The sequence below is a fragment of the Arachis duranensis genome, chromosome 10 (assembly GCF_000817695.3).
Source record: "Arachis duranensis cultivar V14167 chromosome 10, aradu.V14167.gnm2.J7QH, whole genome shotgun sequence".
NCBI classification, from domain to species: Eukaryota; Viridiplantae; Streptophyta; class Magnoliopsida; order Fabales; family Fabaceae; genus Arachis; species Arachis duranensis.
In genome coordinates, this window is record NC_029781.3 from 92242230 (window position 1) to 92269741 (window position 27512).

Sequence of the window (27512 nt, forward strand, 5' to 3'; positions counted from 1 at the left end):
CTTCTTTCTTGATCATCTTGAACTAAGATTTGAGATGTTTGATTTAAGCTTTGAAGATTTCGAAAAAAATTCTTGAATCTTCTCCCACACTTGATAGGCAAAATTACAATTAAGCATCTGATTCTTGAGAGGCTCATCCATGGATGTAAGTAACCAAACTATAAGCTAATAGTCTGAGACTTTCATTCCTTATACTTTTGTAATTCTGTGCCAATAGTTCTTTCTGGCTCAATGCTGAATTGTGGAGGAATTTTTGTTTGGATGAGATGATCTTCCAAATTATTTGCTCCAATTGTGTGTAATGTTAATTTTTGCCAACTACAAAAGTTGCTTTTGTTGATTTCATCATCATCAAGAATTGGTATAGAAAATTTTTTTTCTGTGAAGAAGTATTTGTGGGTAGTGATATAATCTCTGTCATGGATCATTACTGAGCTCTAGATACCATGTAAAAAAAGTGAATTGAGTGATCTAGTTGTTATCACTCTTATCATCCGGATATTATTATCCTTCTGTAAATTATTTTTTACTTATATAAGGCATGCATATGACATCACAATTATTAGACTCATTTTGATTCCAAGATAATGGAGTACAATTCATATTGGTGACATATCCATTGCATGAGGGATATATATTTATGGAGCTAAAGAAAGTCTCTTCTTGGTTGGTTTATGTTTCTTTTAAATAAAAAAAAAATGATGCCATTTCTTAATGTTGGAAGTGATATCGGATCGCACTAGTATATACCACTAAATAAACATGCACGGGAGATTTGTGGCCATTTTTAAAGTTGAGTAACGATTTTAACCGTTACAAAATGATTGGATAACACGTAGTAACCACTGTCCTATGTTTTGTGGCCAAACGATTAGCAGCGATTTTCATCGTTGGAGTAACCATTGCAAAATGACAAAATTAATTGTGGCAATGTTTCATATAAAAAAGTAAAGTTGTGACAGTTTAAAACCGCTGCAAACTAAACCACGTTTTAAAAAATTGTGAAACTTTGGAATCACCGAAATCTGCTACATAAGATTAAAAATTAATAATAATGAAATAGTTTGTACCATTTTCCTCATCACATCACATTTCCTTACATCATGATTGATCAAACTATATATTTCCATTAAAAAACACACTCAATACTAAGTTCATAGGAAATTCAAAATTATTAACCATTATCATTAATAAAATTCTTTAAAAAAAACACCATACAAGTACTTTCTTGTAAAATTTTTTTGAGATAACTTACATTAAATTTGGAATTACCAAATATTTTGATATGACCAATATTAGATGACCAACAAAATTAATTATTTTTTGCTAACACTTAAACAATAAATTAATAAAATTAAAAAATTTAGAAATAAAATTATAAAACTATTTTTATAGACATTAATCAAAATAATAAATGAGAACAATATAACAAATAGGTTTCTAAAAATTTTGTATAATGGACTTATTATAAGTTTCTAAAATAATAAAAAGAAAATCAAATAAATTCTTGAAAAAATTATAATGCGATGCTTTCTAAAAAATCGCAATAGCAAACACATTATTTGATCTTTCTTTTGGTCTTTAATTTCATTTCATTCTTTGAAAAAATTATAAAATTCCAATATTGTTTAGATCCATGTGGGAGAAGGACAAAGGTTCAATGTTAAAATTCTTTTTGAATGTATTTGATATTTTCTTCTTTTTTTAGTGAACATAGAACTTTATCGCAAAATTAAATTTCTGATTTATTTATTTATTTATTTATTTGGTAATCTTTTCATCCTTACAAATAAACTTATATGTTTATTGCAAAATTTTTCAAAGATCCATTTGTTTTATTACTCAATAAATTAACATGATATAAAATAAATATTTAAAGTTTAATATATCATTTATAATTAATTAGTAATTTTCAATAAATAATTTTGGTCTTATTAAACTATTATATACTATAATTAAGATTAGAAGAGAAGTAGCAAAAACATGTACTAAATATTGTAAATTGTACTAAATGATATATATTATTTGTAGCAACATAAGATAATACATAAAAACTAATCTAATTAAATGAAAGAAATTAAACTAAAGATCCTGAAGATGAGCATGGCTATTAACCATGTCTTGAGGAATGAATCTGGCCCAAAACCAATGTGATCGCCACACACTATTCATTTCTTCAATTGGGACATTCTTTGTCTCAGGAAGGAAGAATGCAATAAAAATAGTCATGATAACTACAAAACCGCCAAAAAAGAAGAAAAGACCGAATTTCAAGTGACAAAGCATCATGAGAAAAACTTGGCCTATGATAAAAGTGAAGAGCATGTTAACCGAAACATTGATGGCTTGTCCTGCGGATCTTATTTCAAGAGAGCATATTTCACTGGGAACCAACCATCCAAGTGGGCCCCATGACCATGCAAATGATGCCACGTATGCACATATAAAGAACAACAGAAGGTTCACTTCTCCTTTGCTAAATGAACCTACACCACTCACCCCAAACTCCTTAGCGATCATAGCTCCAACCGCAATCTGCAAATTAAACAATCATTCTCACTTATTTTCTAAATTAATTATGTAGTAATGTATTCAGTTATTCAATCCCCAAATGATTTCTCAGATTGCCCTAAAATAATAGTTCATCAAATCTCAATTATATCAATTACATTTTTGACATCAATAAAAATACATTACATTAGTCCTTTCTTTTTATAAGTGACTCATCACATTGTTAAAAGTTTATGTAGTACATTTTTGTCAATTTTAAAAAATAATTGGTACAATTAAAATTTCTGTCAAGACTATTTTAGTGTGTGCGATTAATTTAAAAATTGACTTTAAAACTTAGCTCGTATGATATAACTAGCTTTTTTGAATAAATCATCTCAATTTTTATTTCAATTAAGTTTGTAAAATTTAATTACATATACTATACAAGATAAAAAGATATTATGTATAAACTAAAAATTAACCACTAAATCAATCATTATATATTTGTGTATAAATATATATGTTGTTATATACATTTTTAATATATATTTCATATTTCAACTCATATATATATATATATATATATAATTAATTTAGCGATTAATATTTGATATACCAATAGCAAAATTGATACAAGATTTAAGTGACAAAAGAAAACATACAAGAGAAAGTCTGTCTTGTATATGATACATCACACTTTATAAGATCAAGTAAAGAAACAATTAACAGAATTCATTCTTAATTTTTACCTGACAAACAAAATTTGGATTCCACCTTCAAGAAACAAAAATCTTCTTCCAAATTTATCCATGGAAAGAATATAGTAATAATGAAAGAGTAAACTTTTATTTATACTCATAAAAAATCAGAATAGTATCAAATTTATTCATAAATAAAAGAATTAATTTTGTATCTATAAAAGATAATAATGTGATAAAAATGATAGTTTTCTACAACTAAATTTATTAATAAAAGATTTCTCAGTATTAAGAACTTTTATAAGTAAAAATAATAATTTACTGAATGTTCATAAGTGCAAATTAAAGTTAGTTAATTCTATTTATTCTTGGATAGATTGGATGACATATTAAATGCAAGTTTATATATGATAATTGATAAATTGAAGCATGCATGTTGTAACTAACTTTTACCTGGCAAAGTAACATTTGGATGCCACCTTCAAGAAACAAAATCCTTCTTCCAAATTTATCAACAGAAAATATAGAAATAATGGTGGCAACAACATTGACTCCACCGGTGATGACAGCAGACATAAGAGAAGCATTACTCCCAAACCCTAAAGTTTGGAAAAGAACGGGCGCATAGAACATAATCACATTGATCCCAGTGAATTGTTGAAAGAATGGAATCAACGAACAAAAAACAAGTTGAGGCCTATATTTTGCTTCTATAATATTCTTCCATGCATTATCCACTTTTTTCGCTTCCTCACTTGCATTCACAAGTTCTTGAAACTCCTCATCCACATCATCAATGCCGCGAATTCGTTGCAACATTTTTCTAGCTTTTTCTTGTTTACCTCTTTCGATCATGGAGTTTGGCGTGTCATCTAAGAAAATTGCTCCCAAACACAAAATAATTGCCGGAACTGCCCCTATTCCCAAGGAAAATCTCCATCCATTCTTAATCTTGGCAAGCTTGTAGTTGATGAGATTCGCGATTAAGATTCCGATTGTGATCATCAATTGAAATCCAATGTTAAGTGCGCCTCGAATCTTCGGAGGCGCCATTTCGGATAAGTACAACGGAACAGACTGTTTGTTTGTTCACAAAAAAAAAAAACCTTACGCGTTAATTAGATGATAAATGATAATACTTTTATCCATAGCGAAAATAGGTATGCAGTATATCATATGTGAAAAATATACATATGATATTTCACAAATGAATTAGTATGCAATATAAGCGAATTTGCATGCGATACATACGCTACCTGATTAGTGAATTCATGTAACTATGATTTTACCTGATTGCAAAATCCGACACCAAAACCAAGCAACAAACGACCGATGATAAGCATGGCAACGTTGACGGCGAAAGCGTCTAACAAGGAGCCGACAAGAAAGAAGATTCCGCCGATAAACATAGAAATCTTGCGGCCCATGATTCTTGTTATGGAGGAAGCAAAGAAAGAAGCAACCAATGCGGCGAGATATAAAGAAGAGGTGAACAATGTGAGCAATGGATTGTCGAATTTGCAGTATTGACTGTGATGATGAACACCGGATTGGTCTTTCATTTGGATGTAAACATTGGGAAAGAATTTGAGTAAAAATTGGTCCATGGAAGTCACGCCTCCTGTGATGCCAAGATCATAGCCAAAGAGTAAGCCTCCCATGGCGGCAACAATGCATGTGACTATGACGAATAATGTGATCTTTCCTTCGTGGTGGGTTCTACCACCTCCTGTTGCGACAACACCTCCTGCCATATTTTGAACTCTTTATGTCTTTCTTTACATTCCATTCATGTTAATTCTTAACATTCCTTTCCCAAGGAGGAAACTTATATGCACCACTTCTGCCTAGGATGTGTTTTATTTTTAGTATTAAGAGTGGTTGATAAGAAATCAGATAATATAAAAAAAATAATAAAATATTTATTTTTTATATTAAAAAATAAAAAAGTAAATAATAATAATAATAATAGTAGTAGTAGTAGAGGGTACCTTTAATATTTATTTAGGTTTGTAAACTAATTAAATTGGAATAAGATTTAGATTCCATAAATATAGAGAATTTAGACACCAATAAAACATGGTTTTAAAAATCGGACCGGTCGGTCGAATCGGTTTAACTGAGAACTGACAATGAAAACGATATGATCTGCTGTTAATAATTGCTAATTAAAAAATCATTTGAAAATCGCTGAATCGGTCGAAAATTGATCGGTTGAACCGGACTGGTAACCGGCCAATTCTATGAAAACGACGCTGTTTTGTGTTAAAACTTAAAAAAAATCCAAATGTGCAAGCCTTTGAAGCCATTCGACCATTCCATTCGTGAACCCCCCTTCCCCCATCATTCGTGAACCCCTCTTTGGAGCAAAACCCTAGCCGCTTCTTCCTCAGGTTCCTTGCAGCCGCCGCCCCAGGTTCTTCGTTCTCGTCGCCTCCGCTTCTTCCTCATCCACTGGCTTCTCTCTTCGTGGCTTGGAGGTTGGAGCAGCTCGCCATTTACTGTCGTCTCACCTGTCGCCATCGTCTTGTCTCTCGTCGGTTGCTGTCCGTGTCTCTGTCGAAGGTGAGTGGCCGTGCTTTGCTTCTTCCTTTTAATTTTGATCTGGTTACTGATGGCTCTGGTTACTGAATGCTTCGTTCTTCTTCTTCCTTTTAATTTTTGAAATTTTTGCTCAAATATTGTTGCTAATGTTCTTCTTCTTCTGCCTTGCTAATGCTCTGTTTAATTTAGTGTTGTTTTAAACTTTTGAATTTATGCCTTGCTAATGCTCTATTTAATTTCTAAAATTTCATTCAGTGTTTAATATTTAATTTAGTGTCAACACCACCTTGCTGAATGGTGTTGCTGTTCGATAATGTACTGGTGTTGTTGTTTTAGTGTTTTATAATGTACTGCTATTTTCAGTGTTTTCTAATTACTGAATGGTGATTGTTGAGTTTAGATATGGTGTTGTTGATGATTAATTTAGTGTAACCTTTTAAATGTTTGTTCTTTGTTGCTGAATGCTGCTGGTGTTTAGATATGGTTTTGTGCCTGTTGATAACTTATAACGTGTTTGTAAAATCCGGTTAATTAATGGCTAATTAACTCATAAATGAGAACTTATTCTAGAAAGACAAAAGTATGATTTTTTTATGGCTTAATATGGTAGAGGAGATTGAGACAAGAATTTCGATACTAATTTTATAGAAATCGGACCAAGATTGGACCGAACGGGTCAAACCGGGCCAACCGGACCTATAGTGGGCCCTTGGCCCAACTAAACTAAACCTAAAACCCTCATTTCAGCACTCTCTCTCGTCACTAACACACTAAACACGCTGAAAATGGAAGGAAAAGGGGGAAGAACACTCTCTCAAGTTCTAACCCTTGTTTGATCTTCAAACCACCATAACTTTTGATCTAGAGCTTCGATTGCCGTACCGTTTGCGGCCACACGTTCACCGTGAAGAGCTCTACAAAATCCACTACATTATTCTTGAGGTAAGCCACGATTTTGGTTCAGTTTCTCATCCCCTAAATTCGAATTTCATGGTGAAAAGTGTTGAGATTTTGGGCTCTTTGATGTTATAGGACCCAACTCTCTTGAAGGAGAAGATTAATCTTGTCTCCTTGAACCTTGGGTGTGGTAAGATTCTCAACCTAGTATAATTTGTTGTTTTATGATGCTTGGGTATTGAGTTGTGGTGTTTGGGTATGATAATTGTGGCTTAGGTAGTGTGTATGTGAATATTGAAACTTGATTGAGATTTTGGAAAGTTTGGAAGAGGGCTTTGGTGTGCAAAAATCTATTCTTGGTGGTGTTGAGACCTTGAGAGCTTGTGGAAAAGTGATTTGGAAGTGCTCCGATTGAGCGTGGGAAATCGACTAAGGTATGGTCTCAGTTTCCTGTATCTAAAATGTAATGTGGTGTGAAAACTTAGGCTAGATGCCCTAATATAGGCATTAAATTGTTGATGTTGTTGAATGGTTGAGATATATGATGTGGTCATATATGTGATTATGATTATTGATGCCTTGATGGTATGATGCATGAGAAATATGCATGTTGTGATATATGCTTGATGATTGATTGAGGTTGAATTGTGGGTGAAACCATGTTGATGGTGAGTATGATGTTGGTTATGTGTAATGATGGTTGATTGGAAATGGTGTTGTTGGAAATTGGGATGAGGAAGGATGTATGACATGTTAATGTGTTTGCAATTCAGCCACTTGATTGAGATGGGTTAATATGGTGAGATGGTGGTTGTGATTTTGATGAAAATGTTAAGGTATGAGTTGAGGAGGCTTGAGGTTAATATTGGTATATTTGGGTTGTTTTTAAAAAGGGTTGGAATTGGTTGTTTTGAAAATGGCACTTTGTGGTTTTGTATGAAAATATGATTTTTAGGCATACTTTGACGGAACATAACTTGGACTCCGGATCCCCGTTTTGTGCCAAACTTATTTAAAAATAAAATTGGATCCGGGATGTTCATGCCATTCAAAGAACGGGCAAAAATGATTTGAAACAAAGAAGTTATATCCGTCGAAAGATTGGGGTTTGAAACTCTGAATTCTGTAGCTTTTAACATAGAAAAAATTTTGGTAGAACGCGCATCCACGCGTAGGCATGACAGACGCGTACGCGTTGTTTTCACCATCCACGCGTGCGCATGGTGAGATGCACCAAATGCCCAGCCTAATTCCCGATAGTTGTGCGAGAATTGTGCCAATATTGTGCGTGGGGCACAAACCATACCCACGCGTACGCGTGGCTGACGCGTAGGCGTCGCTTAGTTGTTTTCACATCCACACGTGCACATGGGCGACGCATACGCATCGATGGACTTTTTGGCAATCCACGCGTGCGCGTGGACGGCGCGTACGCGTGACCCTATTTTCATCCCAAAGTTGATTTTTGAGTTTTAAAAGTCAAATTTCATACTTCTAAGCCTCCGATCTCACCTCTTATGTCTTAAGTCATTATGATATGCCTAGCAATGAGAAAGGAGCAAGGGGATGTGGTAACTTGTGAATGAAGAAAGGGAAAAATTTATGATCAATGATGATCAAAGATGATTATATGAGATATGGAGGATGGCGGTGGAAGTGCTTTATGTGCCATGAGCCGAAGGGTTGTAACTGTTAATGAATTGGCTGGTTCTGGATTGAACTATGAGTCGGATGGCTGAGTTATTGCCAAATTACAGCGGAGCCATTATTGATTTATGGCCGAGTATGATTACATATATGCGTATTGAATGAAATGTGAATGTTGCACTTCCACTATCTGAGATACGAGTTTCCCTGGGTGAAAGCAGTGGCTAGCCACCATGTGCTCCAGGTGGAGACTCGATACTCTGCTGACCCTATGTTGTAAGTGTGGCCAGACATTGTGAAAGTTCCGGATGAGCTCGCCCACGTGAATATACACCAGTGAGGGTGTTGGATATGAATTATATTGAGTATAACTCGAGTTGGGGATGCACGACAGAGGGACAGTCCAATGGTTAGCTACCAGGACTTGTCGGGTTGGCTATATAACCGACAGATGATATCATCAGCCATTAGGGACAGACATTCATCATATGCATATTATGTGAATTGTTTGTAATTGCCTAATTGACTACATATTACTTGCTAATTGCCTAAGTGTCGTATCTGTTTCCTATTTGTATATCTCTTGTCTGAAATAACTGTGTTTGTCATATTATACTCCTGCTGGTGGTTAGGAGGTCTGAAAGACTTGGAAAGGTAAGTAATAGATAGAATGAAGAATCTTTAGTTAGTTGCCATTTATGGTTTAGTGTATTTATAAGCTTTGAATTTATCTGGTGGAAGTTCTAGGACTGCCTTTGGCTTTCCCAGGACATTATATGTTAGATATGTGGGCACTGTTACCTTACTGAGAACCTCCGGTTCTCACCCATGCAAATTTTGTGGCTTTCAGATGCAGGACGTGAGGCTTCTCGCTGAAGCATGCTGGAGACTTCTGGATTAGCGAAGATCCTTGGTTCTCGGGACTCTATTTTGGTTTATATGTTTTGCTTAGATACTTGTTATCTCCACTAATAATATAAACTGTGATGACTCCTCTTAGAGGAGGTTTTGGAGAATAGGTTTTCTGTATTTATGTTCCTTTGGGTTTCCTTGGGGTTTCTTATTTTATTTACATGTATATATTTCTATGCTCGGACCGGTTATCTTTGCAACCAGATTTTGAGTTTTGATATTCCCGTTTTTGACACTCTTTTCTATATATATAATCTCGCTTCAGCTTATTCCTTTATTCGTTACGTTATCGATTGGAGTGTTGCACTTTCGAGTTACGATTTTGTTCTACCCCTTTTTCTTCAAAGGCTCCTAGTTATAATCATTTCTCATACTATTATACGTACTAAATTTTATTTTTAGAGGTCGCAATACCTTGCCAACTCTAAATTATAACTTAAGCATAAGACTCTATATGATAGGATGTTACAGTGTTGTTTGTCCTGAGGTTTTATGTTGTTGCATACTTGTTTTTCTCACAGCTTTATGTTTTAGGAATGGTTTTTATTGGCCTCATTTTTTAAGTGTTTGTTTTATTTATAATAATTTGTTCCTATTTCATGGTATGAATCTAAATTAACTTTTCACTTAAGTAGTTGTTATGTTTATCATCTAAATTCAATAAATTTGTTGATTTATATTTCATTTATGTTTATCAGCAAGCTTCCAAATTGTTTCTATAGTACCTGCCCCTACTTTTTAATTGTTGTACAAATGAATGTGTGATATATGTTGATTGTCTCTTCTTTTTTACCTCTTGTTGACTGTGGTAGAGTTGCTTGTTTGTTTATAGGATTTGGAGCATTTTCCAATTGAGATTAATTGGTTATGTATAACTTATTCATTTTCTCAATAACGTTCACATACTAAATCATGTTGCTGTTTCAGCCTAGTTGATGTATTATATAAGCCGAATTTATTAGCTATTGTTATTTTAATTGCTATCCACATGTGTATGAGAATGCTTATGGGATTTTAGTCTTCTTGTCTTGTATATGAATCCTAAAATCCTAAAATGCCGATAAATTTAAAATTCTTATTGTAGTATTTTAAATTTGTAGGATATTTTAAGATTTATATTATTCTATAATTATATTTTAAAATGTTCATTTATAATTTATTTATTATTTTATTCTAAAACGGTTTTTTGGTTGAACCACGGTTAGAACGGTTGGACTAATGAACCAGTAAATCAATGACTAGAACGGTTTGATGACCGGTCCGATTCTCAGAACCTTGCAATAAAGTCATATAGTACATACTATCACTATAAATATAGAATCTTTAGTGTATACAAACATACTAGTTTAATAATATTTTCAGATCAATATTATTCATCTTAAAAACTATTTTCTCTCTCCATCTTCCAATCATTTTTAATTCTTTCATCTTTATTTCATAATCTCCACATGGTATTTAAAGCATTAGTTTAATCCATGGCTTTACCTGTGAATTCAGCAAATCAAAAATTTTTTCTTGTTCCTAGCTATTTTGGATAAGCATGAAAAAAAAATTTTGTTACTTGATAACAACAAACGCTCTTCACAATCAAATGACAGAATCTAAAAGATCACATATAGTTAAAGAAAAAATGTCTGCTAAATTTAAATTTAAAGAAACAAAGGCGGCTGATAAGATTTCTTTTACATATTCAAAATGAATACAACAAGACTATAATCTATGTTCTTGGTTCTTAGCATATGTAGATTCTTCTTTCAAGAATCGAATTATCCATTATATTGTTTTTTAGCCTTGGAAAAATTTGGCAAAAACTTTATAACTATTATGCAGAATCAACTAAAATAAAGACCAAGCAATCAAGGAATCAATTGAAGATGACCAAGAAAAAGAACTTTACCATAATTGAGTATTTGTCAAAAATAAAAATAAAAAATTACAGATTCATTAATAGCAATTGATTTTTAGCTTAGCAATGGAGATTATATGGAGGCTATTTGTGAAGGTTTGCCAGAAGAGTTTTCTAGCTACGTCACCCTTATCCAAGCTAAATTTGAATTGTTTAGCATAGGTGAGGTTAAAAAACTCTTAATATCTCATGAAGCTTGTAAGAATCGCAACTAATCAACCAGTTAATTAAGCGGTTATATTGTCCACGTTATGTTCTGAAAAGTTAGAGTGAGAATTTGAGGATTTAAATGCAATTTTTGGACTTAGTGGGTCTTTCTGAGTAAGAAAATGTGTTTTTTGCGAAAAACTGTGAAAAACCGTAAACCTGTAGTTGAACTGGTTGAACCGGTTCAAGTCTGCCTGGTGCTGCGCAAGGAAAAGTGAAAACAGTCAAAAGCCTTAGAAAAATATTAGAAATGAAAAATCGGGCGTTAATTTTAAAGGTTTAGCCCGAAGTTGGGTCAAACGGGATAAAAACGCTAACGGGTTGGACCGAGCCTAAGTTGGGTCCAAGCCCAACATATATAAGAGTTCATTTAATGAACCCATGCAGCCACAACACCATTAAACACACACACACACACTCAGCAGCAAAGAAAAGAATGAAGATGAAGAAGAAAATACTATTCACATATCTCTTCTTTTTACGATATCTCGAGCTACGGTGCTCCAATTTGCGTGGCGTCAGTGGCTACGCATTCCTTGTGAAGAGCTCTACAAAACCCATATAAGAAACTGGTATGAAAAGCTCAAAATTCTCTCAGTTTTTCTCTCCAAAATTTCGGGTTTTTTAGGGCTTTGGGTTAAATGAGTTTTTGTGATTTTGGATGTTTAGGTTTACTCTAATCCTTGCTTAGCATTGGATTTTGGCTATCAAATCTGCTGGAAAAGGTAAGAGACATTAAATCCTTGTGATATTATGTTAAAATGGAACCCTAGGTTGATTTGTAATGGTTTATGCATATATAATTTGATTATTGTGAGTTTGGAGCTTGTTGGTACTTGTTGGAGTTACAGTGGTGGCTTGTTTGTGGTTGGAAGGTCATTTGGTGCTCAATGTTGAGTTTTGGTTCATATAGAAAATCAGCCAAGGTATGGTTTCGGTTTCCTCTATGTAGTATATAATATTCATGGACACTTAGACTAGTGACCTATAGGATATGATTGAATTAAATTTGTTGTTGGAATTGTTGTATGATGATGTATGATGATTTGATGATTTGGGTTGTTGATGAATTGAAATGTTGATGTTGATAGTATGGTATTGAGGATTGAGATTGAAATTGATTATGATGATTGTAGGAAATGGTGGAATGGAATTTGATTAATGTGTTGATTTAAAAAAAATGAATGTATTGTTATGTATTTGATAATGGAAATTGATTAATGTGGTTGGTGGAGGAATGATTATAATGTTATATGTTTGATATTTGAGGTTGAGGATATTGAAGGGTGAATGAAAAAATTCAGTATAAATGGTAAATTGTGACACAAAGGGTGAGTTATGAGGTAAATTGGAGTTGGTGTGGTTTTGGTTTGATTTTGGTTGAAATGTTTTGAGAGTTGAGGATTGGCAAAATTCTGCATAATCTATTTTCTGGCAGCAGCTTCAGACGCATTTTGGGAACGATCTAACCATCACAATTGAATAGGATTAATTTTTCTTGAATCTTTATGATGTGTAGAAAAATCCTGGAAAATTTGGTTAAAGTTTAACGGTTGGATTAGGAGATATAAATTTTTGAAGTTTGTTACTTTAAAATTGATTTTCTGCTGCAAAATAATCAAACCAGCAACCTTCCAAGCCTATATCTCCCAATCCTAACCATAATTTTGAATGAGAAAAAAGGACATTGAGACTTGGACTATTTTCTTATTTGTGTCAAAATTTTAGACTATTATAAATTTTGTAGAAGGAGTTATGATCGTTTTAAAAATAGAGCTCTTAGCTATTTTGACAACAAAACTAGTTTTTGAAAGTAAACTTGTAATTAGCATAACTCTCTCCAAAAAAATGATTTTTCTATGAGACTTAAATTGATTTAAATCTCTATGAGTCTAGTTTATTTCTGGAAAATTTTAAATACATCAAATGAAAATATCATTTTTGGTGGATTTTTTAAGAACAGGGTAGCTTGCTGTCTTGGTGCAGAGATTTCAAACTTAAAATCAGTTTTTGCAAGAGAAATGGTTTTCCTTTTTTATCTTATTCAACTAAACTATTTCAACTGGGTTCAAATCTATAGAATACTTTCATTTTAAGTCTAGAGATAGAGAATTAGGCTTGTAAACTTCTGTGACACCTATTTAAGACTTTTAGCTCGTTTTTGGATATCAAAACATAGAGAAGGTCCTAGGTGATTTTAACTTGGTAATTTGATAAAAAGTTAGAAAACGGAGGCTTAGGTTTCAGGTGTACTGAGGATGGGCTTGGTGGAATGAGAACGAGGAATGAAGATGTTGGATTGAAAGTGGTTGAGATGAGTCGAGGACTCGGAATGAGATGATGGATCCATGGTATACTGAAAAATATTTTCTGAAAACCACTTATGTATCATTTGTATATTGAGATTATGAGATGCTATGTGCCCGGTTGGGACGGCGGTTGGATCTCACCTATCGAGGTAGCGGCGGCGGTGTAAGGGCAGTGGTTCATCCCGCTTGCGTTGAGATGCAAGGTCGGTGACAAGAGTATCCCGCTCGCATCCCTTCGGATCAATAGAGCGTGCAAGCGCAAAATCCTGGACAGTGATCCGAGTACTATATCTTGGGAGTTCCTATATGATGATTCCGAAGGGCGACGTCTCCATGGAGATGTGTCGGGTTGGTAGTTGAACCGACAATATGATATCATAGCCAATAGGGCAGGCATTCATCATGTGTATTTTCTATCTGTTTGTATACTTTGCCGACCTATAATTGTACGCCTAATTGAATAACATGCCTATTTGCTTACTTGAACTACTTGCCTTATATGCTTCTACTTGTGTTTTACTTGCATTGCTATTAATTGTGTTTTCTGATGGGATTGAGGAGGTTCGGAAGGCGGTGGCGTTGGGATCGCATGGAGGATAGGTTGGTGAAGGCTGTGGGATAACGGTGTTTGGTTAGAATAGAAATTCTTTAAGATAGAGTACCCTGTCTATTTATGTTAAAACATATATGATACTTATTTGTTTTAGTATGCCTGAAGATTGAATCTTGTGATGGATATGAAGTCTAGGATTGCCTTTGGCATCCCGGGGTCTTATATCTTACATCACTGGGCACTATTACCATACTGAGAACCTCCGGTTCTCATACCATATTTCTGTTGTATTTTTCAGATGCAGGTCGTAACCCACCTCGGTGAGTTGCTTTGATGGTGACAGGAGCGAAGGATATCTATCTATTTTGAAGTCTTTTGATCTCTTTGGTATATGTCTCTCATCTTTTGTATTTTGCTTTGCCTAGAGGCTTGAATTTGAGAGAACAAAACTTGTATAAGCTATTTTTACTATCTGGTTTCATGTATGGTTTGTATATGGATAGCTAGCTTAAACTCCGCGAGCCGTGGCTAGAGTCTTATGACATTATACTATTGTACTATGATATTTTGTTATTTTATACCTGTTTCTTGTGCCTTAAGTCAGTAGCTTCGTTAGCACATTTTGCGCTTTTGAAATCCTATTTTTGAGCTGCATCTTTCATCAGGCTTCTAGATTATATAAAATTATTTCTATATATTATATGTATGAGCTTAGAACTGTCGTAATCTTTGATTAACCTTTGCTTTACGACGCGAGCTAAAGCTTAGGCTAATTATGGTGTTACAAAGCTACCATTAAAAAATTCAAACAGAATTCTTTAATAACGGTTCAAACAAATCTTACTCAAACTAATTTTCCAAATCCAGAAAACTTTAATCGTCCTTATGAAGGTAGAAGGGGTGCTAGAGGTGGCAAATTCTATCATGTAGGCAGAATCTCTTGGAAAATCAATAATAGGTAGATTTGTCAAGTTATTGGACAGAAAGCCCTTCAATGCTTCTTTTGATATGATCATAGTTACTAAGGAGCTTCTACTACAAATTCCTGAACCTCCTCTCCAACTATCAATCAACCACCTCCTCTACCAGCCTCATTTCATCAACCATAATCATTTCTTGCATCTTCTTCTCAAAATTCAGATATGTCCTGATATCCTCATTTTGGTGTCTCTCACCACCTCACTAATGATACATCAAGTTTTATTTCAGCCTTAGAATACACAAGACTTGATCAATTATACATAGTCAATGATTCAGGTTTGCTTATCTCTAAATCTAGTTATTCATATATTAAGAATTCATCTAAAAATCATGTTTTCATTTTAAAGAATCTTTTTCATATTTCTCAAATAGCTAAAAAATTAATTAGTGTTTAAGATTTTGTTTGGACAATAATGTCTTCTTTGAATTTTATCAATTTCATTGTGTAGTTAAATCACAAGATACCAAACAAGTGCTCCTTCAAGGACAACTTAAACATGGGCTATATGTGTTTGATCAAGTTTGTATTCCAAAATCATGTGATGATAATTCATATTTGCATGCCTTTTTAGCTATTTGTAGGACAAATTTGGAGTTATGGCATAAACAATTAGGCCATCCATCTCCAATTATTATTAAAATTGTCCTTAAACAGTTTAATCTTCTATTTTTTAATAAATTTGATTTAATATCTTTTGTTTGTGAAACATGTTGTAAAGAAAAAATGCACACCTTATCTTTTTCTTATTCTGAAACCACTTATACTACACCCTTACAATTAGTTTTCTTGGATATTTGGGTTTGCTCCTTCTATATCTCATTCTCTCATTCTGATAATTTTATTACTCGAGTATTGTGGATGCCTTCACTAGATACACATGTGTTTACTTATTAGCTACCAAGTCTCAAGTGTTTACAATTTTACAATAATATAAATCTATGATGGAAACTCAGACAGGTCAAGTTCTTAAATCTATTCAAAAAGATAATACCAAAGAGTTCTTATCAAATGAATTTAAAACCTTTCTTAATACCAATGGCATCATTCATAGATTGTCATGTCTTTATACTTACCAAAAATAAGGTGTTGTAGAGATTAGAGAAGAAGCATAGACATATCTATGAAATGGATTTACCTCTCTTGCTGCTGTACATTTGCCAATAGAATACTGGGAGGATGCCTTTCTTGCTGCTACTTTTCTTATCAATAGATTGTCCACCAAATCACCCCTTTGAGCTTCATCATTCTAAGCCCCCAGATGATTCTATTTTGAAGGTTTTTGGGTGTGCTTGTTATCCAAACTTAAGGCCTTTTAATAAACATAATTAGACTATAGGTCTAAATAATACAATTTTCTTGGTTATGCTCCTTTTTCAAAAGGGTGTAAATGTTTAAAACAATATGGTAAAATTGTTATTGGACGTAATATTATTTTTTTTATAAAAAAATTTCATTTTCCCTGTTTTTCCATAAGAATGTTGTCTCTGATTCATCACTAACCTGTTTTTTATAAGTATAAGATGTTACCTTAGATTCTTATTTCAAATTCTGGTACATCACAGTTACTTTGTATCCCAAGTAAAGCTCCAATTACATCAACTATGTTTACTAACTCCAATACAGGTTCTACTCCTTCAACTAACAATGCTTCATCATTTATTAATTAATCACCTTTTGAAGAAGTTATTATAGATTTTGCACCAATACTAACTTTTTATTTTGAAATTCAGCTTCCAAGGTTAATGATATGGTAACTTGTTCTAAATCGGTGTCTCTAAGCCTAAGGCTCTTATTGCACATTCTAATAATATTGACTTGGTTAATAATGTTTCCAGTATTGTGTCTCAAGCTAAGAACTCCTCTTATTGGTTTCAAGCCATGAAAAAAGAATATACTGCTCTAATGAAAAATAAAACTTGGCATTTAGTCTAGCCACCACCCAACTACATAATTATTGAGTCTAAATGGCTGTTTGCCATTAATCGTGGACCTGATAACTCTATTAAAAAAAATATAAAGCTCACCTTGTGACCAAGGGATACTATCAAATTGAGGGCATCGATTATTCTAAAATCTTTAGCCCGGTTATTAGACCAACAACTATTAAAGTCATCTTATCCTTGGCTTTATCTAAAGGTTAGTCTCTTAAGCAATTTAATTTTAACAATGCATTTTTCAATGGAAATCTCACTAAAAATAATGTGTACATGGCACCACCCCTGACCTCTTCAGTTTTGGTTCTGGTTTAGTATGTAAACTTGACAAGGCCATTTATAACCTCAAGTAGGCTCCTGGGACTTGGTTTTCTAAACTATGCACTATTCTATTTATTTTTGATTTTCAAATTACTTCATCTGGTCCTTCTTTATTTGTTCGTTTCACAACCTCTTCTACTTTTTTCTTCTTGCATATGTTGATGACATAGTCATCACAGGTAGTGATAAATCTGAAATAGAATCCATTATCTCTCAGTTGAATTAAATTTTCTCATCAAAGGACTTAGAGATACTGCATCATTTTTTAGGCATGCAATTTAATTTTTTGCTTTTTAGTGACATACATATCGCCCAAACTAACTATGTTTGTGATCTCCTTAAAAAGGCATCCATGGATAAGTCAAACTCAATTCCCACATGAGATGGATGACCAGAAAGGCAAAAGGACGACCAGTATTAACATGATTACGTAATGAGATGGACGTTGTTGAGAGATCTGAAAAGAGGTGCTATCTTTGTCGTCAGAAAAGTCATACGAGGCAAGGATGTCCTAACACTCCAACATCGGATCAGTGATATAGTACTTTAATAGGATAGTAGTGTTGTTTCATGTCAATTTCAAAAAGTTTATGTAATTTTAACGCATGTGTCTAAATATTTACTCATTCGAATAAAGTGTGTTGTTTCCATTTACTTGTTAAGTTTTCACATTTTTAAATATAGCATTCAGATAAATAATATAACATACATAGCAAACATAAGCAACTGCTACATAATTCAGAAAGTAACAAGATTTCTAAAGGCTATAAGTACCAAAAAATAAATAGAAGATGAATACACAATATAAAGCACTATATATAGTTATAGTGAAGTCACTATTATTGTCTATGATGGTGATCAAGCCGGTGTCCCGTCCCACATGCAGCTGAGTGTGTTGGTGCAGAATTTTTAACCACAACTTACTGGCAAGTGCACCGAGTCATACCAAGTAATAAACTCACGGTGAGTGGGTGTTGATCCCACAAGAATCAATGGATTAAGCAAGCAAGGTCAATTGATTATTCTAGTCATACAATCAAAATTTAGGGTTTCAATAGTAAATAATATGAAAACAGAAAATTAAACAAGAAAAAACTAAAATTGGTTAAGAAAGTAATATGATAAAGATAGTTAAGGTGTCAGAGATATTTCAATTTTGGAATTAATAATTATATTTATCTACTTTGATCATGCAAAGATATAATTCATGACAAACCCTAGGTGATTGAACTCCTATTCCTAGGCAATTCAATATTCTCTAACCCAACCAACCGTCAATTCTTTGATCAATCAATTGTGTTAGAAGGTTAAGTTCAAAATCTTATTTATAAGCCACACAATCCTAAGAATCCAAAATAATCCAATTATATATAACGTATCACATTAAATCCAGACATTCAAGGAGTTGTGAGAAAAGTTTTTCAAGCTTTAATTCTAGTGATGTAACTTTTCCAATATTCAAAAGAATTTAATTTAGATTAGGGTTATTTTTCAATACACACTAATTCGTAGGATGAAGAACAAAACCAATTATTAAACGTAAATCAACGCATTAATCAAGAGTAGAAGAATAAATAATTATTAATCCATCAAAATAAATAGAGCTCCTAACCTTAACAATGAAGGTTTAGTTGCCCATAGTGCAAAGAAATTAAAATCCTAATTTAATGTATAAAACCTAAAACTAAAAAGAATGAAAGACAGAAGAGAGAATGTCTTCACGCTGCCTAGTCCCTTTTTTTCTTTTATATAAGCGTGGTTGGGCTCTAGGCCGTGTTGCTGGCATGGTGGCGCTAATGCCACTTATGATACAAACCGCGTGCTCCTTTCTGAAGGTCTGGCGCTAAATGCCAATTTTTTGGCGCTAAACGCTAGGAGTCCCGAGAAGATGGTGATGCTGGACGTTGTTTGGCGCTAAACGCCAATGTTGCAGTATTTAATTATGTGATGCCAGAGATCAAGTATACACTAGTATATATCGTTGGAAAATTTTAGAAGTTGGCTTTCTAATGCCACTATAACCGCATCATTTGGACTTTTATAGCTCAAGTTATGCTCATTAAAGTGTGAGGAGGTCAGGGTTGACAGCATCCACGAATTCTCTTTGCACTTGTCTTCAATTTTTGGTTCCTCCTTGTTCTTTTGCTTCTCTTATCCTAAAATTTCTTTATAAGAATCATGAAACCAAGAAAATAAAAGTACTAATAGAATAGCCTTGAAAATTATATAATTATCAAGCAAAATTCATAACCTTTTTATAATAAATGCCAATGAAAATTGCTTAAGATGCTCATGCATCACAACACCAAACTTAAGCTCTTGTTTGTCCTCAAGCAAGCAAAAAATCATGGCATAGTTATCAAACTTTCCAACCTTAAAATACAAGGGTGAATGGTTGCAATTCAAATGAGTTTGGTTAGCCGTTTCACATATGCACAATTCAACACAATTGGCTATAATCTTTCAAAGCCTCTGTCCGGATTAGATTATAGAATCCTTCCTTGAATAATTTCCTTGAAGCAAGCTAATTTACTTTCCTTTCACAGCTTATTTTCTTTGGGTGCTTTGCACTTTGAGTCTAGCCGTGACTCTAAATGGTTTGTCTCAAGCTTTACTGGACACAGAAACACCACAAGCACTTGATTGGGGAGCTCTTTGAGCTTACCATGTCCTTTTAACATTCTCCATCATTGGTGCTCAGAGCCTTTGGCTTTCTCTTCTTTTGGGGGGAGTACTTTACACCTTGAGTCTAGTCATGACTCTAAATTCTTTGTTTTCAGGCTTTTGTTTAATATTTAAGCACCACAAGCACTTGACTCGGATCCTTAGTAAGTGGTACTCAAAGCCTTCAACTTCTTTTTCAACCCCTTTTTTTCTCATTACGTGTTTTTCCTTCAAGGCTTTGTCAAGTATAAAGATCCCATAATAGTCCTCTAGACTAAGGCCTCAAGCAATTTAGCTCAGCTTGTGTTGAACATTCTTAGTTAGTTTGACCTTCCAAACTTACATTGTCATACTCTTTATGATCAATCTCCTTTTTCTTTTTATTTTTTTCTTGACACATGATCCTTGCCCATATTTAAGAGCAAGCACAATTATAATTGTGGATTGTGAAAGACAAGTAATGATATGTACTTGACTAACAAGACTCACAAATGCATTATATAGGATAGAACAAGATAACATATGCATATAATTAAAAAAGAAGGAAACGAAGTCAATAACCTTAGTTCTCATTGCCATCATCTTCCTCATCTTTCTTTTCATTATCTTTTTAGGCTATGTAGAGCATAGCCTCCAACACCAAACTCAGAATGATTGCTTGTCCTCAAGCAATAAAGAAAAATAGTGGTGACAGAAATGGGAATAATCATGATTGTCTAGTAGAAATAAGGAAGCAAGGTGAAAACTCATTCAAATAGAACAAGAAAAATTAAAAACAAAACAAAAAGCAAGACAAAAATAATGCAAAATAAACATGTTGCTAGGAAGAGTGGACCTTGCATGGGTGAAGTGGGACAACACCAAACTTGGTGTGAGAGCACCAAACTTAGTGTGACACAACCAATGAGAGGCTAAGCCAAGTACCCATTGAAATGCAAGCATCATGTTGGTGTAGTAGCACCAAACTTAATCCTTGAAATACATATGCAACATGAAGCAAAGTAAAAAAAAAAAAAAGAAATTACCTAATGTTAGGTTGCCTCCCAACAAGCGCTTGTTTAACGTCACTAGCTTGACGGTTGGTTCTTGGATTTTCTTCTTCTTCTTCTTCCAATTTGTTAAGAGAAATGACTTCAATGGACATGAGGAGAAAAAGAATATACACCAAAAATCAACCCCCATACAACTTTCTGATTCAATAGGACTAAGAAAAGCATATTCAAGTGTTGGGAAAGAATACTTTAATTCAAATGTGGGCAGTGCATTCAGAATTTTTTTCTCAGAAGCTTGCATGCATAGAGTTGAAGGGACTTAAATGGATACCTCCTTAATTATTGGAATGTTCATGCATGGAGTATGCATGGCTTCCTCCTTTGTTTGAGCATCCTCCTCCTCTTCCATGTGTGAGGGTGGAGAGTTCTCTAATTCCCTGAAGTATGAACTCCTTTGATTGATTTTGTCACATTTTTTCGTAGGATCTTGCATTGTATCTTTTAGGAAGGAATTTGCTTATTTCTCTGTCAAATATTTGCTAATCAACTTCACATGTTTCTCTATATTTTTGACACTCATTTTTATATCATGTGTGTAACTTTGAGTAGTATTCGCTAACTCTTTCATGGCAAGCTCAAGAGCTGATGGTTCTTGATATGAATAAGGAGATGATGATTCTTGATATGAATAAAAAGATTATGATCCTTAGTATAAATATAAAGATGGTGGTTCTTGGTATGAATAGAAGATGATGATTCTTGGTATGGGTAAGGAGATGATGATTCTTGATGGATGGAATATGGAACATTGAAGTTTCTTTGGTCTTGACTTTTTCAACCAAAATATGGATAGTTCCTCCATCCATAGTAATATAAATCATTCTTTGAGTGTGAGTAGTAACCCATGTGATCTCTCTCCATTGTTTTTCTTAGCACAAAACACCCAAAACGCTCCATGTGATAAACAGAAAAGGAATAGAAAGAATTTTATTTTTAATTTTTTAATTTTATAATTAATGTTTTTTGAAACTGAAGAGAAACAGAAAAAGAAAAAAGTGTCTAATCTAGGAAATCAATCAACTGGTAGTTTGTTAATCACAATTAATTCACAGCAACGGTGCCAAAACTTGGTGCAAAATTTCTAACAACAACATACCGGCAAGTACACTGAGTCATACCAAGTAATAAACTCATAGTGAGTGAATGTCAATCTCACGAGAATTAATGGATTATGCAAGCAATGGTAAATTGATTATTCTAGTCAGACAATCAAAATTTAGATTTTCAATAGTAAGTAACATGAAAATAGAAATTTAAACAAGAATAAACTAAAATTGGTTAAGAAAGTAATATAATAAAGATAGTTAAGGTGTCAGAGATATTTAAATTTCAAGATTAATAATTATATTTATCTACTTTAATCATGCAAAGATATAATTCATGGCAAATCCTAGGTGATTAAACTCCTATTCCTAGGCAATTCAATATCCTCTAACCCAACCAACCGTCAATTCCTTGATCAATCAATTGTGTTAGAAGGTTAAGTTCAAAATCTGATTTATAAGCCACACAATCCCTAAGAACCCAAAAATAATCCGATTATATGTCACGTATCACATTAAATCTAGACAATTAAGGAGTTGTGAGAAAAGGATTTCAAGCTTTATTCTAGTGATATAATTTTTTCAAGATTAAAAATTTTCAATTTAAATTAGGGTTATTTTTCAATACACACTAATCCGTAGGATGAAAAACGAAACCAATTCTTATACATAAATCAATGCATTAATCAAGAGTAGAAGAACAAATAATTATTAATCCATCAAAATAAACAGAGCTCCTAACCTTAACAATGGAGGTTTAGTTGCCCATAGTGCAGAGAAATTGAAATCCTAATCTAATGTATAAAACTCAAAAACTAAAAGAATGAAAGACGGAAGAGAGAATATCTTCTCGCTACTCAATCCCTTTTTTTTCTTTTATATAAATGTGGTTGGGCTCTAGGCCATGTTGCAAGCGTTTAGCGCCACTTTGGTGGTACTGAACACCACTTCTGATACAAATCACGCACTCCTTTCTGCAGGTATGGCGCTAAATGCTAGTTTCTTGGCGCTAAACGCTGGGAGTCCTGAGAAGATCATGATGCTGGACACGGTTTATCGCTAAACGCCAATGTCGCGGCATTTAGCATCATGATGACAGAGAGCAAGCATAAACTAAAGCTCTGAAAGTTGACTTTCTATTGCCTCTAAAATTGTGTCATTTGAACCTTTGTAGCTCAAGTTATGTGCATTGGAGTATGAGGAGTTTATGGTTGATAGCATCCACGAATTCTCTTTACACTTGTTTTCAATTCTTGGTTCCTCCTGTTCTTTTGCTTCTCTTTTCCTAAAATTTTCCTACAAGAATCATGAAACCAAGGAAATAAAAGTACTAATAGAATAACCTTGAAAATCATATGATTATCAAGTAAAAGTCATCACTTTTCTATAATAAATGCCAATGAAAAGCGTTTAAGATGCTCATGCATCACGTGTCTGTCACTGAGGTCGGCTGGGGCGAAACAAATGACAGACTGGTGCTGTGAAGGGTGAGAGAGTGACTGATATCTTGATGACAGGAGTAACTGATAACCTGGAGGTGGAGAAGGTGGCACAATCGCCTGGTACGCTCTTATAGGTGGTACATGTGGATATATTGGAGCCGCCTGTGTAGCTTCATACATCAGAAATCCCTGGGTATAGTTCCACTGTGCTGGAGTCTATTGCTGAATGACAGGACTCACCATGTGCCCAAGTCGGTATGTGGGTTCCCCAGATGTGAAAGACGGGTCTCCCTGATGGACTAACAAATCTCTCCTACCACGATACCTATCTACGAGGGCGTCTATGATATCTGTCGGCACACGCATGAGGTTACACAACTCATTGAAGTCAATCTAATCCATCACATCGACGCCATCCTGCTGTCCTACTTTGAATGATGGATCATGTTGCTATGCTCCTGAGGAGGGGCCAATACCTCATCCCCAAAGAGAAAACGAACAGTATATGCTCCCTGCCACCATAAGTAGCCCTTTGTGGGCCGAGGATCTGGGTCGCTCTCAATGGTGGCCATCCTATGCTGGTGACCATGCTCCTTCTGCATATCATACCAAGCACAGTGTCGCTCAGGCCACCACACGTCATCACCCCGAGTCATCCTGAACAAGAACTCATCCACATTGACTGGGCCCTCTAGCCGATGTTGTTGACCTCCGAGCTGTCTATTTACCCTATCCACACGATGGAACTCCACAAAATGAAAGCACACTAAGTAACATATGGCATACTGGCGGAGAGCAGCTGCATCAATCCCTGGTGGAATGTGGGCCACCCTATTCTTGAGCCAAGTCATCTTCATCTCGAAATTATGTTTCTTGTCCTTGGGCTAGGGTGCAGGCTTATCATTAAAGAAATCCTCAACCCACTGTCTTGTGGGATGCCCATGAAACTATTGGAAATCTCTAGTGTAACTGCCTATCAAGTCACCATCTGTGTGCAATCCAAAATGGTATGGCACATCCTAGAGTGTGATGGTGGCCTCGCTCTGCGGAAGGTGGAAAGTATGGATCTTTGGTCTCTACCACTCTACAAATACAGAAAACAAGGTATTGTCGAAGATGAAATCCCTTAACTCTACTGCATGTCCAAATCCAACCTTCCTGATATAAAGATAGTAGCACCTCAGGCGGCGGGAGCCCCAAAGTAATACGATGTGTCAAGAGCAACTGAGTGACTGTACAACTCCTATTCATTAGTCTTTTACCTATTGCTTTATAATAAAATAATTAAAATATAACTTAATTAAATTTAAGCAAGAATCATTAAATAATTTAATGCATATGAATATTATTATACATAAGAGAATATATTATTTACTTAATAATATAATTTAATTAAATTTAAACATAATTCATTACCTAATTTAATGCATAAGAGAATATATTATTTAATTAAAAATAACAAATAAAAAGTATATTTTATAATAAACTAACACAATAGATAAAAATTATTCCATATATACCTAATCAAATTCTAATATTCTACTTTTTTTAACAAATCTCATCCAAATAAATATTAAACATCTAATTAACATATAAAGTAATATTAACTAAAAACTAAATAAATTAAAATATATAACTAATTAACTATTAAAAATAACAAATACACAAACTGATTTTAAAATTCATTATTCCGATCACATGTCAGATTATATTCAGCCTACTAATATTTTCTGATTGGACATAACTTCTTTATCTAACCATGTATACTTTTAAAATTAGGCGAGTGCTACGGTGCTGAAACAAAATTTTTTCAATACCTACTGAAATGAGGTGGTGACAAGAAGAGTTGGACACGTATTGCTATTATTATTGCAGGAGGAGACACAAATTACAGAACAGCAGTAGTAGCAGGAGTTGTATTGGAAATATTAAGTAGTTATTAATAATTAAATAAAGATAACCTTTTTTACTGGTTTTTGTTGTCATTGAACATGGATATGCTATTTTCATTTTGTAGTTGGACCAAATTATTCCAAAAGTGAACCATCGATCAATAATAATAATAATAATAATAATATTTGGATATGGCATGATATTTAGAGCATGTAGTAGTTATTTGTAGTTTTGTACATGAAAATTAAATAGGACCACGATAATGCTATCATAGTAATAATGAATTAAAATTATAAATCCCAGTAAAATAAATAAATAAAAAAATTAATAATAATAATAATAATAATAAAATCTTAAATTCTTCTATTATTTTATCTTTTTTTTTTATAAATTCATTAAACCTTAAAATACAAATTTTTAATTAAGAAATTATCTTTATTATAAAAGATAAATCACATAATTTAAGCATATATATAAAAGTCTAAAATAAAATAAAGAAAGTTAATAAAAAAATAATAAACAAATTAAAAAAAATGTGTTCGAAAAATTATAAACTCTAGCTGCTAAATCCTAAACCCTCTAAATTCTCGACAACAAACTCTAAACCTTAACCCTCAATTCAAAATCTCTAAATCCTAACTTAAATCATATACCATAAACACTAAACTACAAACCTAAATAAAAAATACTAAATAAATAACCTTTAACTATAAATGCTAACTCATAAATTCAAAATTATAAATCACACTTTCTATTTTATCAACAATAAACACTAATTTCTTAACCCTAAATTCGAAATAATATCATACATAGTAAAATATTAATAAAGATATTTTGTATCACTTTTTTAATTAAAAATACTAAAATTTTAATATTTATTGTATACAATCTTTTAAATTAAAAAATTTCTACTAAAACCTAATATTTCAAAATGTCAAATCTAATATTGTAATGAGTAAACGATTTTCTAATTTTTATGTGAGGATAATTTTGTTTCAAAGGATTTATTAAATAATATTAAGTTAATCTAAAATCTTCTTCTATTGTTTAGCTAGTAGTCATAAAATTATTTACAGATGTATACCTATAATTTTCATAAATTGCATTCTTTTTTTTTTTGGCCATACAAATTAAATTATGTGAATAGACTAACATACATTAACATAGAATAGACATATAACTAATTTTTATTCAGGACATATACATAATTTTAGCCTTCAATCAATTTATTAATATGAATTATCATTGTTTTTAAATCCTATATATATTCTTTTTTTAGTTTTATTTTCTTAAAAATTTACTATTCTTTTAAACTTTGAATGACTCATTAATTACTTTGTATTTATTATGCTCTTCAATTTTTTTATAAAAAAAGAAAATATTAAAATTATCAAATCACAAAATACTAGCAAAAATAATTTTTTTTTAAATTTCTAGAAATTTTTTAATTTAAAAGATTATATACAATAAATATTAAAGTTTTAGTATTTTTAATTAAAAAAGTGATACAAAATTTTTTATTAATATTTTATTATGTATGATATTATTTAGAATTTATAGTTAAGAAATTAATATTTATTGTTAATAGAATAGAACTTGTGATTTATGCTTTAGAATTTATGAATTAGCAATTTATGGTTAAAGGTTATTTATTTAGTATTTTTTATTTAGATTTGTAGTTTAAAATTTATGGTATAAGATTTGAGTTAGAATTTAGGGATTTTGGATTGGGAATTAAGGTTTAGAGTTTGTTGTTGAGAATTTAGGAATTAGAATTTAGCAGCTAGGGTTTATGATTTTTCGAACATATTTTTCTCAATTTGTTTATTATTTTTTTAATTAATTTTATTTATTTTATTTTATACTTTCATACATGTGCTTAAATTATGTGATTTATTTTTTACAATAAAAATAATTTCTTAATTAAGAAATTATGTTTTAAGGTTTAATAAATTTGTAAAAAAAGATAAAATAATAGAAGGATTTAAGATTTAATTATTATTATTATTATTATT

The 27512-nt window shown here is 32.8% G+C and overlaps 1 protein-coding gene and 1 long non-coding RNA gene across 3 annotated transcripts; one reads left to right on the top strand and one right to left on the bottom strand.

The window, feature by feature from the left end:
• Positions 1 to 2003: 2003 nt before the first annotated feature.
• LOC107470839 (sugar transport protein 10-like) lies at positions 2004 to 4945 on the bottom strand. Of its 2 annotated transcripts, none has more exons than XM_016090263.3 (3): positions 4481 to 4945; positions 3645 to 4268; positions 2004 to 2535 (listed from the first exon to the last, which is right to left on the bottom strand). In XM_016090263.3, the coding sequence occupies exons 1-3, from the start codon at positions 4943 to 4945 to the stop codon at positions 2083 to 2085; spliced, it is 1542 nt and encodes a 513-aa protein (XP_015945749.1). In that variant the 3' UTR covers positions 2004 to 2082. The 2 variants fall into 2 exon arrangements, with proteins under 2 accessions (XP_015945749.1, XP_052111847.1); XM_052255887.1 differs by having other exon boundaries at positions 2004 to 2522; positions 3635 to 4268.
• Positions 4946 to 11740: 6795 nt separating this feature from the next.
• LOC127742447 (uncharacterized) lies at positions 11741 to 14646 on the top strand. Its single transcript, XR_008003705.1, has 3 exons — positions 11741 to 11876; positions 11974 to 12029; positions 14465 to 14646. It is a non-coding gene; the product is annotated as an uncharacterized LOC127742447 (long non-coding RNA).
• The last annotated feature ends 12866 nt before the right edge of the window (positions 14647 to 27512 follow it).

Excerpts from the sequence above, each read along its gene's own strand:
- LOC107470839 (XM_016090263.3), bottom strand. The coding sequence starts at position 4,945 with ATGGCAGGAGGTGTTGTCGCAACAGGAGGTGGTAGAACCCACCACGAA. Across the intron at positions 4,269-4,480 it reads GTGTCGGATTTTGCAATCAG|TCTGTTCCGTTGTACTTATC; the intron begins GTAAAATCATAG and ends ACAAACAAACAG. Across the intron at positions 2,536-3,644 it reads TCCAAATGTTACTTTGCCAG|ATTGCGGTTGGAGCTATGAT; the intron begins GTAAAAGTTAGT and ends TTTAATTTGCAG.